The sequence below is a fragment of the Mytilus trossulus genome, chromosome 3, assembly GCF_036588685.1.
Source record: "Mytilus trossulus isolate FHL-02 chromosome 3, PNRI_Mtr1.1.1.hap1, whole genome shotgun sequence".
Lineage (NCBI taxonomy): Eukaryota > Metazoa > Mollusca > Bivalvia > Mytilida > Mytilidae > Mytilus > Mytilus trossulus.
Window position 1 is genome coordinate 41,216,649 of NC_086375.1, and position 15,949 is coordinate 41,232,597.

General features: G+C 30.5%; 1 protein-coding gene across 1 annotated transcript in view; it reads left to right on the top strand.

The window, feature by feature from the left end:
- The window catches only part of LOC134711486 (flavin-containing monooxygenase 5-like), a 16,007-nt gene extending 494 nt beyond the window's left edge, over nucleotides 1-15,513 (top strand). Inside the window, exons 2-10 of the mRNA XM_063572100.1 lie at nucleotides 6,087-6,256; nucleotides 8,385-8,543; nucleotides 9,700-9,826; nucleotides 10,636-10,806; nucleotides 11,074-11,182; nucleotides 12,326-12,475; nucleotides 13,005-13,190; nucleotides 14,222-14,355; nucleotides 15,275-15,513. Of these exons, the coding sequence (XP_063428170.1) occupies nucleotides 6,087-6,256; nucleotides 8,385-8,543; nucleotides 9,700-9,826; nucleotides 10,636-10,806; nucleotides 11,074-11,182; nucleotides 12,326-12,475; nucleotides 13,005-13,190; nucleotides 14,222-14,355; nucleotides 15,275-15,464 (1,396 nt within the window). The 3' untranslated portion in view covers nucleotides 15,465-15,513. The remainder of the gene's footprint in view (nucleotides 1-6,086; nucleotides 6,257-8,384; nucleotides 8,544-9,699; nucleotides 9,827-10,635; nucleotides 10,807-11,073; nucleotides 11,183-12,325; nucleotides 12,476-13,004; nucleotides 13,191-14,221; nucleotides 14,356-15,274) is intronic.
- The last annotated feature ends 436 nt before the right edge of the window (nucleotides 15,514-15,949 follow it).

The window sequence follows — 15,949 nt, forward strand, 5'->3', positions numbered from 1 at the left end:
AGTTATCAAAGGTACTAGGATTATAATTTAGTACACCATCTTCTTCTTCTTCTTCCAGGTAAGGAACCGGATTCATTGCTGAATGTTAATGGTTCCGCGCGAAAACTTTACGCAGTGTCGGGGAACACAGAAAGATTTCTCTTGGCTATTTACAAATTACATTTAAAACGTTCGCAAAATAATATACAATTAAAATTATTTACAACTGATTTTCCTACTTCCTTTCAGAGCATGCCTTCAGGGCAGCTCTGAATCCCTCAACGGTGTTGGTCGCTGTAACTGTTGTTGGTAGGTTGTTCCAGTCCCTGATTGTCCTCGGGAAGAAAGATTGGCCGTAGGTGTTTGTACTTGTTCTTTCTTGGAAGAAGCGGTTTTTACCTCTGGTCCGGTTATCATTCGGGGTCAAATATTGGTGACGGTCTATATCTATAAGTTCATGCTGGATCTTGAATAACATGCACAATCTATTTGTTTTCCTCCGTTCTTCGAGGCTTTCCCACTTTAGATTTTTAACCATATTTGTGACACAGCCAGGTGTTCGGTCTGTGTAGTTGTTATTCACAAATCGTGCTGCTCTTTTCTGCACCTGTTCAATTGCCTTGATTTTATTTTGGGCGGTTGGGTCCCATACTGTGCTTGCATATTCCACTGCAGGTCTTACCATGGACACATATGTAGCTGCCTTTACAGGTTTTGTACAGCCTTTGAGGTTTCTACGTATAAACCCCAACGTTCTGTTTCCTTTGCCTACTGTATTGTCTATGTGTTTATCCCATGTTAGGTTGTTGCTGATGGTTACTCCAAGATATTTACTTGCTTCCTCTGTGTCTAGAGTATGACCGTGGAGATGGTACGATGTTTGTATCACTGGTCTATTTTTGGGGGATATTCTAATGACAAGGCATTTTTTGGCATTAAAACTCATCTGCCATTTGTTTTCCCAGTCTTCCAATGCTGTTAAGTCCTTTTGAAGAAGTTCACTGTCAGCTTGGTTGGTGATGGTACGAAAGAGAAGGCTGTCATCCGCGAACAATTTGGTCTCTGATGTAGATGCTGTTTCTGGCATGTCATTAATGTAGGCCAGGAACAGTAATGGACCAAGGACTGTGTCTTGGAGTACACCAGAGAGTACTGGTACTTGTGAAGAGACAGCACCCTCTAATATCACGCTCTGCTTTCTGTTATGTAGAATCTATTTATTGGTTTTGGGTTTTGGGTTGACGCCATAGTATTCCAACTTGTGTAGGAGGCGGTGATGTGGTACCTTGTCAAATGCTTTTGCAAAGTCAAGAGGGATGATGTCTACTTGGCCGCTACTTTTTAATTTCGATGCAATGTCGTTGATGGTTACTTTTAGTTGGGATTCGCATGATCGTCTTTTGCGGAATCCGTGTTGTGCACCAGATGCACGTTTTGTCTTCATAAGACTCATCAGTGACACTCATATCAAATATTTATAAAGCCAAACAAGAACAAAATTGAAGAGAAATGCGCTATATCCTCAAATGGTTATTTTCTTATACTGTTTGCATCAAATCGGTTAAAATTTATACAGTGATTTGTCAAATTATCCTTTATATTGTGGTTCGTTACAGATCTCAAATAATTATCGTGACCGTTAATTTTGGAAAAAAAATAACATGAAATGTCTAAATTTTTGTTATTGTTTTAAAGAAAGTGTACATTTATCGTTATGCACCAAAAATTATCGTCAACGTCATTTGGCAATTTTTTTTTACCGTTATTGGTTATGACAATACCCCTATTACTACCCTCATTTATGTGATTTGTCTCCATTCAAAAGTAGTCCATATAATTATGAGGTCTTTAAAGCCTTTCATTGTCCTAGCAAAAAAAGCAAAAATTAATAATAGCTCTAACTATTTTGACTGCAAAAGAAATAAAAAAGTGAAAGTTTAAACCTAATAAATTTAGAACCAAAAAGAAATTCCAAAGGTATGAGAGCTCGGTATGAAGTCAATTCTGGTCCATAGAAAAATAATGATGAATGAAAAGTTAAAGACATTTTGATTAAGTGGCAATTTGAAAATGAAAAAGTTGTGTTATATTTTTTAAGGTATATATATAGAAAAAAATTCTGAGACAAGTGCCTGCATGTGTAGTGATACTTGAGCATAGCAAATTGAAAACAAAGTTTTATTTCAAGTTTAAATTTGAAGGATTGATTATATAAACAAGGATTTAATTAGTGTAGTTTTAGAGTATTTAGTAATCATAATCTTCAAATTAAGGGTCTGTCAGAGAGACTTTTATTGAGAAACAGTAGATACATGTAGTGAAAAACAAATTCTTACAGTATTACATTGTACCTCTTCAAGATAGATTATGCAGCTGCCTTAAAAATGTTGAAGTAGGTGGTTTTTTTTTTAACGATATTAAGTATTGACTGAGATTTCTATAACAATAGTACTCTCAGGTATAATTGACAATCTTTCTTTAATATGAAAGTTAGAGATGCATATCTTAGATTCTTAAGGTGGTACCCTTACTTTCACTAAAATTAATTTGGCTCGTTTAATTTTCATAAAATTTTGTCAATGTATTTACTTTGACCCTTTAACAAAAATATAAAAATGTCATGAAAATTTAACCAAACGTTTTGTCAGAAAAATTACACTGGTTATAAAGCAGTTTGACAAACACCAATTTTGATCATTGAGAAGCTTAATATTCCCTTTACAAGACAACGTCATTAAAACGTTTCCCTGATTTTACAGAGTTATCTCCCTGTAGTGTTAGGTACCACCTTAATAACGTATGTTTTTGATAATTATCACAACTTGAAAAAATCAACATTAAAAGATGACATATTGAATTGAATTTTATATCTGAATTAAAAATTAAACTTTCTGAATTTTTTCTCTGAAAAAAGAAGGCAGAATATTTTAAGACCTGAGAATCAATATTTTTTCTTGACAACATATGCCAATGCTGGGCCACTGTTAGTCTGTTGACTGGGATATGATTAATGATAAAAATAATATATATATATAATGTGGACCTAGAGTTATCCCTCTTTGTATATCTCATGGAGTGACTCGCCCCTCCCTTAGTTATTGAACAATACATTTAGGTATATTTTAATATGGTTCATTCTATCTTATTACTTGTAACTTGAATTATATTTTTGTAATAAGCCCATTGATAATGAGGGGAAAATAAAAATATTTGTATATAAGTGTGTACATGTTCATGTACATGTAGCAAACACATCAATTGTAGGACATATACGTTGTAGGTGTAATGCCTCCATTGATTTTCCCCTATTAGTCTTTGTTAAATTTGCACTTTTAAAAAAATCATGCAGAATTTATCTTTGTTTCAAATAAAGAAACACTTGGCGTGAGTTTTGATCTATCAACAAACATGGTCGCCATTGCTAAAAATAGAACATAGGGGTCAAATGCAGTTTTTGGCTTATATCTCAAAAACGAAAGCATTTAGAGCAAATCTGACATGGTGTAAAAATGTTCATTAGGTCAAGATCTATCAGCCCTGAAATTTTCAGATGAATCAAACAACCCATTGTTGGGTTGCTGCCACTTAACTGGTAATTTTAAGGAAATTTTGCAGTTTTTGGTCATTATCTTGAACATTATTATAGATAAAGGTAAACTGTAAACAGCGAAAATGATCAGCAAAGTAAGATCTACAAATAAGTTAATATGACCAAAATTGTCAATTGACCCCTTAAGGGGTTATTGTCCTTTAATGACAATTTTTCACAATTTGTTCATCATATTTGCTTACTTTAAAAAATCTTCTCCTCTAAAACTACTCAACCAAATTCAACCAAACTTCATGTAAATGATCAGTAGGGTGTATAAAATAAAGTTTGTGTTTTATTTTCTATTTCTTCAAAAAACATGGCCGTCATGGCTAAAAATAGAACACAGGGTAAAATGCAGTTTTTGGCTTATATCTGAAAAACTCCAGCATTTAGAGCAAATTAGACAAGAAGTTAAAGTATTTATTAGGTCAAGGTCTACCTGTCCTGAAATTTTCAGCCGAATTGGGTAACCGGTTTTTCAGGTGTAAAGCCCCTGAATTGATGATTTTAAAGAAATTTTGCAGATTTTGGTTATTATCTTGAATATTATTATAGATACAGATAAACTGTTAATAGCAAAAATGTTAAGCAAAGCAAGATCTACAAATAAGTCAATTTGACCAAAATTGTCATTTGACCCCTTAAGGAGTCATTGCCCTTTAAATAAAATTGAGAATGGAAATGGGGAATGTGTCAAAGAGACAACAACTCGACCAAATAAAAATCAACAGCAGAAGGTCACCAACAGGTCTTTAATGTAGCGAGAAATTCCCGCACCCGTAGGCGTCCTTCAGCTGGCCCCTAAACAAATATATACTAGTTCAGTGATAATGAACACCATACTAATTTCCAAATTGTACACAAGAAACTAAAATTAAAATAATACAAGACTAACAAAGGCCAGAGGCTCCTGACTTGGGAAGGCGCAAAAATGCGGCGGGGTTAAACATGTTTGTGAGATCTCAACCCTCCCCCTATACCTCTAACCAACGTAGAAAAGTAAACGTTTAACAATACACACATTAAAATACAGTTCAAGAGAAGTCCGAGTCTGATGTCAGAAGATGTAACCAAAGAAAATAAACAAAATGACAATAATACATAAATAACAACAGACTACTAGCAGTTAACTGACATGCCAGCTCCAGACTTCAATTAAACTGACTGAAAGATTATGATTTCATCATATGAACATCAGGTACAATCCTTCCCGTTAGGGGTTTAGTATCATACCATCATAACAAATATGAGAAGAACATAACCCGTGTCATGCCAACAACTGTTTTTAGAATAAATGTGTTTAGTTCCGACGCAAAGACCTTATCAGTGATTCAATATTAACACCAAAATATGCAATCTTTAATGACTTGACAACAGTATCGTAATTATATCCCTTCTTAATAAGTCTATTCAAAGGTTTTGTAAGTTTCTGAGGTGAATACTGACACCTTTGTGCTTTATAAAGAATATTTCCATAAAAAATTGGATGTGAAATACCTGAATGTATAAGAAGTCTGCATGTTGAGCTATATTTACGAATGATGTCTTTATACCGATGATAAAATTTAGTAAATGTTTTGACTAGTTTGTGATATCGAAAACCCTGGTGTAATAATTTTTCAGTAATACATAAATTTCTCTCGTTAAAATCTAAAACACTTAAAGACTTTTTTCACAATTTGTTCATCATGTTGACTTACTTTAAAAAATCTTCTCCTTTGAAACTGCTGTATCAATTTCAGCCAAATTTAGGCTAAATGAGTTTCAGAGCATCTAGTATAAATTTTATATTTTATTTCCTTGTATGTCAAGAAACATAGCTCCTATTGCTAAAATAGAACATAGGAGAAAATATTTTTTTTTGCTTTAGAACAAAAGAGGACGATTCAAAGAACATTTAAATAAATTGAAAAGCCAAAATAATCATTGATGAGAGATTTAACCAAACAAATTAAGGTGAGCGATTCAGGCTCTTGAGAGCCTCTTGTTTTTTTACCTGTGTGCAAGCTTAAGTAACCAAAATATTCTATAGAAACCCCAAAAATTATGTTTACGCTGTTCTAAGCTGAAATTTTCAGACATATACTATTAGCAAACTAATTAATTCTAAGCCTCAGGCTAACTGCTAAGATAGCTGGAGTTTTAATTTTACAAGTTAACTTTGAATTGAAAACATCATTTGAGTTTTTGTTATTCATTAAATTGATCTTTATTGCTAAACTAATATATATTGTAAATAATTATATTAATATTTAATTGTTTGGTTTATGATATGAGATATTGTAGAAATATGAATTTAATACTGAAGACTTCTGGGAATACATATTAAGATTTCTGGTCAGTCATAATTAATTTTTAAAACACTTCATGAATACTAATTTGGTATATACATTGTATTAAAATTTGGGTCAGCTTAACCAACATTTTATGCATGATCTAATTAAGGTAGACTTTCTGTACTCTTTGACACATATATGCATGAATATTATATATAAATGTATAAAATAAATTTTAGAAATGTATCAAAGTACAACTACTGTTTCTCAGACTTTCCGTTTCCTGACGATGTTCCAGATTACCCACACAATGTTGATATGGCCAAATATATTAAAAGTTATACCAACCACTTTAAGCTGAATGAAATCATCAAGTTATACAGAAAAGTGGTCAGCATTGAAAGACAAGGTCTGTAACCATGGTAACATTGTTATATTGTTTTAGTTTAATACAGGATTTGTATAATATCGGTGTATTACGTTTGCGCGCAAAAATCATTACGTTTGCGCGCAGCTTTTGATTACAATTGCGCGCATTTTTTTGACAGGTAAACTCAGGTAAAATACAGGTAATAATACTTATTTATTTATAATTTGTTGAATTATTTACAAGTATAAGTACTCATTCCGTTAGTCTTAGTCCACTTCTCCCCAACGATGAGTTGGAAGTGGGATTTTGAGCACGATAAGTCCAATTTATTTCGCTAGCACTAAATCCTAGAAATATGTACAGATGAAAATGTTAAAACATAGCTATTATCTTTAATAAAGGTAAAAGTATTGATAAATTCATAACTTTACATGTCGGTACGTGCCGAAACTCCATGTTTGTACCTTGGTGTAACTTCACAAACTAATTTAAATTAAAAATGGAAATTTATAATAATCAGAACAAAAACAATAAGTCTTTCCACAGAAAAGTGGAAAGACTTAATTAAGAAATGTTTTCAAAATTGATAGTCATATTTATTATGAAAATAAAAATAATATATAGTCAATTACAATTTGATTTAATCTTTATTTATATTTTTACCTGAGTTTACCTGTAAAATGAATGCGCGCAAATGTAATTGAAAGCTGCGCGCAAACCTAAAACATTTTAATCCCCAAATGCGTGCAAACGTAATGCACCCGTATAATATAGCTATAGTTAAATAATACAGGTAACAAACCAAAAAACAACAACAAAAAATTGATAAACCAAATTATACAATATTTAACAAATCAAGCAAATGAAATATAAACTTGTATTCTATTTTTATGCAAAATTTTCCAGTTGATTTTTAGAATGATGTTATTGTAATGCTAATAATATACTAATGTATATTTTCCTAACTTGTATGGTGGCTATGTCGGTTTCCACAGTTACATTTTGTATTTCTATCTGGTCCCTAATAAAGCTTACTATTTTACAAACTACTTTGCTCATTGTTGAAAGCGGTATGTTGACTTTTAAACTGGTTTTAACTGATGGTTATTTCATTTGAAACCATACCACATCACCTCTTTGAGAAAAATATTTTCTCCATGTCGCACACTTTTTTAGTCAATGCCCCCTTTAATAAAAATGATAAGCCTTTACATGTCAAAAAACAATTATATCATACTTAACTGTTTTTTTCTGATGTCACCTAGTGCAAGATGATAATTTATATACAAACTAAAGAGATGTATACTTATTTAGACCTATAACTTTATGTGTCTGTGTGGTTTACATGTTACATTTTCAAATTAAAATGTATGTATTGTAGTTGACCCTAGTAGCCTCACAATTGTTAAATTTACTTGTATTCTTTTATTCATTATTACATACATGTCACATCTACATTATGACATGTTGTTGAAAGAGATAAAAATAGCCATATAAACAATAAACATTGATGCATAAGTAAATAACATGAAAATACTTGTAATGAATTATAGCAATATAAGACAATTTAATTACAAATACTATACTAAGAAAAACCAGCAAAACAGTATTGTTTGACATTGCAGTCAGTGTCTTTTAGCATTTAGATTTTTTTTAATATCATAGTCCCTTTTAAAGACAGCGATCGACAGAAGTTACTAAAGTTACAATGAAGTAGCCAAATGAAGAAATCTAGATTTCTCAAATTTGATTAACAAATACATGAACATGTACACTGAAAATATTAAAATACCCATAATTAAGATTTTCCTGCAGGTTGGTGGTTCTTTCTAGGCTGGTTTCTCCCCGGATAAAAAGTCGCTAACTATGATATAGACAAGAATGCTAAAAGTGTCAGTAAACATCAACAATCAATCAATCAATCTTTTTAAAAACTTAGTTACTACTTCAATAATAATAATAATAAAAAAATAGCTTGTGAAATAGTAGATAATGAAACTTTCTGTAAAGTTTTGAAATCTACTCATTTTTAGCTATTTGGATAGGAGCTTATTTCAACTTGAGCTATACTCATGAAATATGTACTACAATTTATTGGCAGGCAGTTTTCATTCAAAAATGTACTTAAGATTTTTTTCCTTAATACATTTGTATCTCTTAAACCTAGGAGAAGATTGGAAGGTAACTGTTCAGGAAGTAGAAGAGGATGGTATTACAGTCAAAGCAGACACACAGGAAGTGTATCTAGCCAAGAATGTAGCTATAGCATCAGGACATCATGCAAAACCAACAATGGCTAAATTTATGGGACAGGATTCTTTTACAGGTTTATTTTTGATTTAATGATAGAACATTGCAAAATAAAATAAAAAAATTACCATACTTTAAATTAAAAGTTACAAATCCTAGGAGAACAGACAAAAAATGGTTGAAAGAAAAATATGAATTTTAACACACAAAAAACCCAATGCTGCATAACATGACACAGAAAAATAAAGAAGGCGGCAGTGTCCACAAATATTCACTCTGTCGTTAAAGTTTTTAAAATTTTAATAACTTTCTTAAACTATACTGGATTGCTTCCAAACATGGACAGAAGCTTGTTTATGATCATAAGATAGTATCCAGAAGTAAATTTTGTAAAAATAAAATTCCATTTTTTCTGTTTTTTACTTATAAATGGACTTAGTTTTTCTGCGGGGAAACATTACATTCACTCTGTGGTTAAAGTTTTTAAAATTTTAATAACTTTTTTAAACTATCCTGGGTTTGTACCAAACATTTACAGAAGCATGTTTATGATCAAAAGATAATACACAGTAGTAAATTTGGTAAAAAAATTAAACCATTTTTTCTGTGGTTTACTTTTATATGGACTTAGATTTTCTGCCAGGAAACAACACATACACTCTGAGGTTAAATTTAAAAAAAATTAAACACTTTCTTATACTACTTTTAATTTGTACCAAACTTAGACAGAAGCTTATTTATGATCAATAGCTAGTATTTAGAAGGAAATTTTGTTAATATTTTTTACCTGTGTATCTGTATTTACTTATAAATGGACTTAGTTTTTCTTCCAGTTAAATTTTCATACAGTCTGCAGTAAAAGTTTTTAAACATTTATTAGATACATAAAATATACAAGTTTTTACCAAACTTGGACAGAAGCTTCTTACAATCAAAAGATAGTACCAAGAGGAAAATTTTTATTGATTTTTTTCCCCATTTTTGTTGAGCCTGTGATTTTCAGAAAAAGTAGGCGAGACCCTGGGTTCCGCGAAACCCTTACAATTTTTTTTATCCTGGTATCTATGATGAGTGTAGGTAAATTAATACAGGAATACATTATTACAATTAGATTAAAAACAAATAGGAATAAAACCCTAATCTTTTTTTACAAAACAAATGCAATCTGGTTTTATTTTAATGAACATGATGAAACAGCTACAGTTAGAATAACTTTGATCTTTGTTTTGTAGGGGAGATAATTCACAGTGTAAAGTATAAAGATGTATTAACCAATCATCTGGAAGATAAGAGAGTTTTGGTGGTGGGAATTGGTAACAGTGCTGTCGATGTAGCAGTCAATATTGCTGCTATTGGAAGGTTTGATATTAGATAAAATATTGTATTATATTAATGATTTCCACTTAGGAGGAATATAGAATTAAATTCCACTTGTGGTCATGGACCAGAAAAGAGTGAAATCACAAATTGGCTCAGGTTTTACAAATCTGTTTTGACATGCTTAACTCATTAAAGTGAAAAAAAAAAGTAACTGATTTTCTGTTTCATAGTAAAGTTCCAAAAGCAAAACAATATTGAAATATGTTATTATTTTTTTCCAATTTTATAAGCATGTTTCTTCTATTTTATGAGAATTCAGAAAAGTAGTAGAATTAATTTTGGTCATTATGATAATTACTATATTATAGATATAAAAATGAATAGATAGGACATTGTTTTTTAACGAATTTACCTTAATATCATTTATTTACATTTACATTAAATATATAACTCAAATTCACTGTAAACAACCTTTATAAAGTACACTTATTTTTTAGAACCTGAAAATTAATTTTCTGCCTATCTTGAGTATACAAAATAACCTTTCTGGTTTGAATATTTGATATTCCAAATTTTGCCCATGTGTTTCTAATGCCGAAATGTGGTTGAAATCTAGATGATTTTATCACCATTCAACAAACTCTTTATTGTTGGTCTACATATATTTGTATTTGGATTGTAAACCTCTACAAAAATCAATGTAATTCAATTTCTAAAATGTTTATGCATTTTATTGTATACATGCATGTAATATGATATTCATCGCTTACTTTTTCAGAGAGAAGCCAGTTTACTTGAGTACCAGATATCTTACAGTATAATATGATATTCATCACTTCCTTTTTCAGAGAGAAGCCAGTTTACTTGAGTACCAGATCAGGTGCATGGGTTGTACCTAACTACATATTTGGACAGCCAACAGATTTATATGCCAATAGACTATTTCTAGCATTGCCATGGAAACTAGCAACATGGATATTTGAGACTGTGATAAAAGTTGTTTCAGGAGATCCTAAAAGGTTTGTTCATAAAACATTTTAATCTAGTTAAATGAATGAAGTTCCTGTCTATTGTTCTTGAAACAAGCAATAATAATATAATATGTTGAATGATATGATGATTCTTTTCTTGCATATAGGGTACATAACATGTATGTTGTCTCTCTCTCTCTCTCTCTCTCTCTCTCCATTACTATTTTTTTTATTACTGTTGTTTCCCTTACCAGTATGATTTATTTTTACTTTCTGTGTTCTATTTTCAATGTTTTATTAATTTTCTAATTGTAGATGGGGTTTGAATCCCAAAATGAGAGCTTTACAGACCCAACCTACAGTTAGTCCCACTCTACTCCATCATATACAAAGGAAGAACATAGTTGTTGTTCCAAATATTCAGGTATATAAAAAGAAATAATTCTTGTAGAAACATCAGTGAACATCATTTTTGTGTTAAGGGGCACTGTCACTTCCTTCCCATGTTGAGCTTAGTGGTTGAAAAAATATAATGCTATATTGCACGAATCATAATTTAAAAATTCTTCCAATTGAATTACTGCTGTCAATAGGGATTGTGAATAAATATTATTTCTAGTTTGTCCTTCTTAATGACAATTTCAAAGATGCTTTATAAACTGTAATCTAGTAAATGAAATAAAAAAGGCTCACAAAATTGACTTACCTTTCTGGGGAAGGACATAACTCAAGGGCTCTATTACTCCTTTTCGTAATGAATTTTCCAAAACATAAAAGATATGTCTCCCAACCTTTGGCAATAGTATATCTTTGGCAAGGGAGGACTTCCTTTTGCACAGTTAGTCCCACTCTACTCCATCATATACAAAGGAAGAACATAGTTGTTGTTCCAAATATTCAGGTATATAAAAAGAAATAATTCTTGTAGAAACATCAGTGAACATCATTTTTGTGTTAAGGGGCACTGTCACTTCCTTCCCATGTTGAGCTTAGTGGTTGAAAAAATATAATGCTATATTGCACGAATCATAATTTAAAAATTCTTCCAATTGAATTACTGCTGTCAATAGGGATTGTGAATAAATATTATTTCTAGTTTGTCCTTCTTAATGACAATTTCAAAGATGCTTTATAAACTGTAATCTAGTAAATGAAATAAAAAAGGCTCACAAAATTGACTTACCTTTCTGGGGAAGGACATAACTCAAGGGCTCTATTACTCCTTTTCGTAATGAATTTTCCAAAACATAAAAGATATGTCTCCCAACCTTTGGCAATAGTATATCTTTGGCAAGGGAGGACTTCCTTTTGCAAACCACTTGAAGGTCAATGTTTTGACCAAAAATAACATTTGCAGTTTCAGCTAGGCATAAAGATCTCTGTTAATGAGAGAACATAGAATTGACCTACAAACCCACCCCTTTGTAGAATTCTTGAATGAGCACATAAATATTCAAACCTTTGATAGAATGAGTAAGTTTTTGTGATATTCTAAAAACGCTGTTCTTGTTTCAAAATTTTGATAAAACCTTGAAAATTTTAACCACTTCTTACTATGTATTTTCAGAGAATAGAAAATAAGAAAGTATACTTCATCAATGGAGAATTAGCAGAATTTGATAGCATCATCCTTTGTACTGGTTACAAGATTGATCTCCCCTTCCTGAGTGATGAAATCAAACAGACTGTCTTGGATGATAATAATAACAATCTGAAAGTGAGTTATGCGTTTGAAATAGTAGATGGAAGTGTATACTGTGAATTATTTATGCATTGCTATTACTGTTTAATTTTAATCAAAGATCCATTGGTGTTTAATAATCAAATAAGTGATTTTTACCCTAATCTTATCTCCTTTTTGTTGCTTTTAAATTATATAGTAGATCTGAAATATGATTGATCTAACCAGATAAAAAAATTGTACATATTATGGAAGAAATGTTTGTATTATAAGAAATGAATTAATAAAATATTATAAACCTTCAAAAACAGTCAATTGAATATACATTTAGTTTGAATCATTGAGCAGGTCTAATGGCCTTAGTCATGGCATAATATGTATGTGCCATTTAAGAAAATATTTGTTTTTAAATATATATATAAGTGTGTTTCATAAAGATTCACATTTCAAACCTATATAAAATGAGGACTACATGGTTACTGTGTTGATTGCCAAAAAGACAACTATGTAAAAATATCTGATAATATGAGTTAATTTTATTTTCGTTGACCATATTTACTTTCAGTTATTCAAGAATGTATTTAATCCAGATATTGGCCAATCATTAGCCTTTATTGGTTTTGTACAGCCTGCATCAGGAGGAATCCTCACCATGTCAGAAACACAAGCTAGATGGTACGCTGAACTCATCAAAGGGCATGTTCACTTACCTAATAAATCAGCTATGGAAGATAATATGAGAGCAGAAGAGGTATTTTGCCTGCAAGTTTTATGTTTATTAATTGATTTCTTGTTGGAAATTCAAATGATTATTTTTTTGGTTAGAGTAAACAACTTTTTATCCTCCTTAATCAATATCAGATGTTTTCAATGAAAATATATGTCAATTATGAACATTTAAGAATTTAGGTAAAGTTGACTACAATATGTTACACTTTAATTGTATTTTTTATAAAGATGTAAAAAAAGATAGTAAAGAAAATAAAACATTAATTAAGGCTTGTTACTTTATATCATTAGTACATGTAAATGTAAGGAAGAATCATTACTGTTAATTCAAAACAAAATGCACACATTTATTATTGCAATTTTGAAGAATGGATATAATTGCAAGTCGACTTATTGCGATTTAAAAAAAATCTTCATAAAGATCTATGTTTCAGTTATCAGAATGGGATTTCTTATTATTGTATAGCAATATAATATTTCCCACAGTAAATAGCCGAAGATTAGCGTGCAATAAATTCCAATATTGCACTAGTGCAATAAATTCTCAAAATTCATGACGTCGTCAACATCAAAATCTTAGTTTAAACTAATTTTTACTTTCAAATATTATATTGCTATACAATAAAAGGGTTATTGCATAAATATTGGAGAATATTGTTCCTCGTAGAACATATATTGCACTCGCAAGCTCGTGCAATATATCATCCTACTTGGGACAATATTCCCCAATATTCATGCAATAACCCTTTATTATTGCGATACTCAACATGTTGCATTGTTTGCATAACTGTAAACCAACTTATTTTTGTGAGTGATATGTTTTCGCAACTTTTGAGAGTAGAAAAATAACGCGAATATCAATCGTTGTGAATATGTACAACCTGGATCTTTCCTTATTAAATTTCATCATGTAAGTCAGGAAATCGTTAAATTGAATAGCCGGGAAGTGGTCAAGAAAGGGTAAAATGTGAAATAATGTATCCGCGAAAATAAGTTGGTTTACAGTATTAAAAACGTTGCAATCATTTCTGAATTTTTCTGAATATTTTGTAGATTGCAACAAAGAACAGATATTACCACTCAGCTAGACATACAATACAGAAAGATCCTATAACTTATAATGATGAAATCTCATCTTACTTTGGTGCAAAACCAGAACTTCTAACAAATCCTACACTAGCTTGGAGGTAAGGTCTAATGGCAAACCTTGACAATAGGTGAAATGTAAATAAATTTACATGAATAATGCTTTATCAGAATTTCAAATAAAAGTTAGATTAATGTAATTTTACTGATCCAGTAAAACCCAACTGTATTTTTTTTATGTATGCTTATATATTTGATTAAATTATCTTGTGGGAAAGAACTGATTTCAACTTTAAAAATATATTTCTATTACAATCCATTTATGATGAAACTGGGTGAGGTTAACTCATGATCCAATAGCATTATAAATGATACAATTATATTTCCCCTTTAAATTTCTGAATTATCATCTTTTGTTCCTCTTTTTAAAAGAAAAATACTTTAATATTCCATTCAATGTCTTTTTATTTATCTTCTGTTAATCCATATGTCTATCAATTTTATCCATTTATTTTATCACTTAACATTTGTCAGCTTTATGATCATTTTAATTTACTTACTTAATTTGCATGAAAATTTCAAATGACCTTATGATTAAATGAAGAGAGTAAACATAGGAAGATAAATATTGTTTTTTTACTTTCAGTTTTTTTTTCTTTGACCTAAAAGTAATCATTTTGATGAATTTATTTCACCATTCTGTGGCCTCATATTTTCATGATTACCAATCTTAGTTGTCGTTTCATATTTTGGATTTGGACAGATTCTGTATACATATCTATAGTAATTGTTTCATTCTTTAAGCACCCGAACTCATGTTTGACCTTTACCAAAGAAAGTAAACAAAATGTTTTCCAAGAATAGTAATGAATCCACAGTACCTTATTTCTTTATGTTGACTTTCATAAAATATGTAGCAAAGGTTGATTGGTATTGATAATCTTCTGAAAGTTTTTGATACACCTCTACCATGTTATAGTTGTTTTAAATTGATGTTTCTAATGACTTTTTTGCTTTCAGGTTAATATTTGGTTCTTGTGGAGCCTTTCAGTATCGATTACAAGGACCAAATACATGGTCTGGTGCTAAGGAAGCAGTGAAGAAAGTCCCTGTTACAGAAATGATGAATTATACTGGCATAGGTCTTCTTGTTATAGCTGGACTAGTTTTATACTATTTTTATTCATTTATTTGTTGTGTTTTATGTTGAAAAGGATAACATTTTTATATACATAGTGTCAGCCATGACTCTATTTTGATGGTTGTACTTTCATCTATAATTTTTAACTTTTTATATACATGTATTGTGACATGGATGGAGAGTTGCTTCATTGGCACTCATACCACATCTTCTTATTTATAAAGAACTTTGTCTTAACTTTATACATATGTACTTAATTTAAAAGTACGAAATCTTTGCTTTTAGAAATATGTGCATTGAAACACAGATTATTTTAAGAATATGGTCTGTATAAAGTTGATAGAATACTTTTAATTAAATGTGTTAAATCCAGTAATTTAATATATATGTAGTGCTTTCAGAATCAATAAACTGTGATATTTTGCCTCCTTTGTCATTAAATATTAATTTGTTCTTCTGTAAAGGTAAATTTAGCATACTTGCATTTCGTTTTTTATTTGAAGTTATCTTCAATAAAAGTGATAATTAAGTTCCAGAATTAAATGCAAATGAAC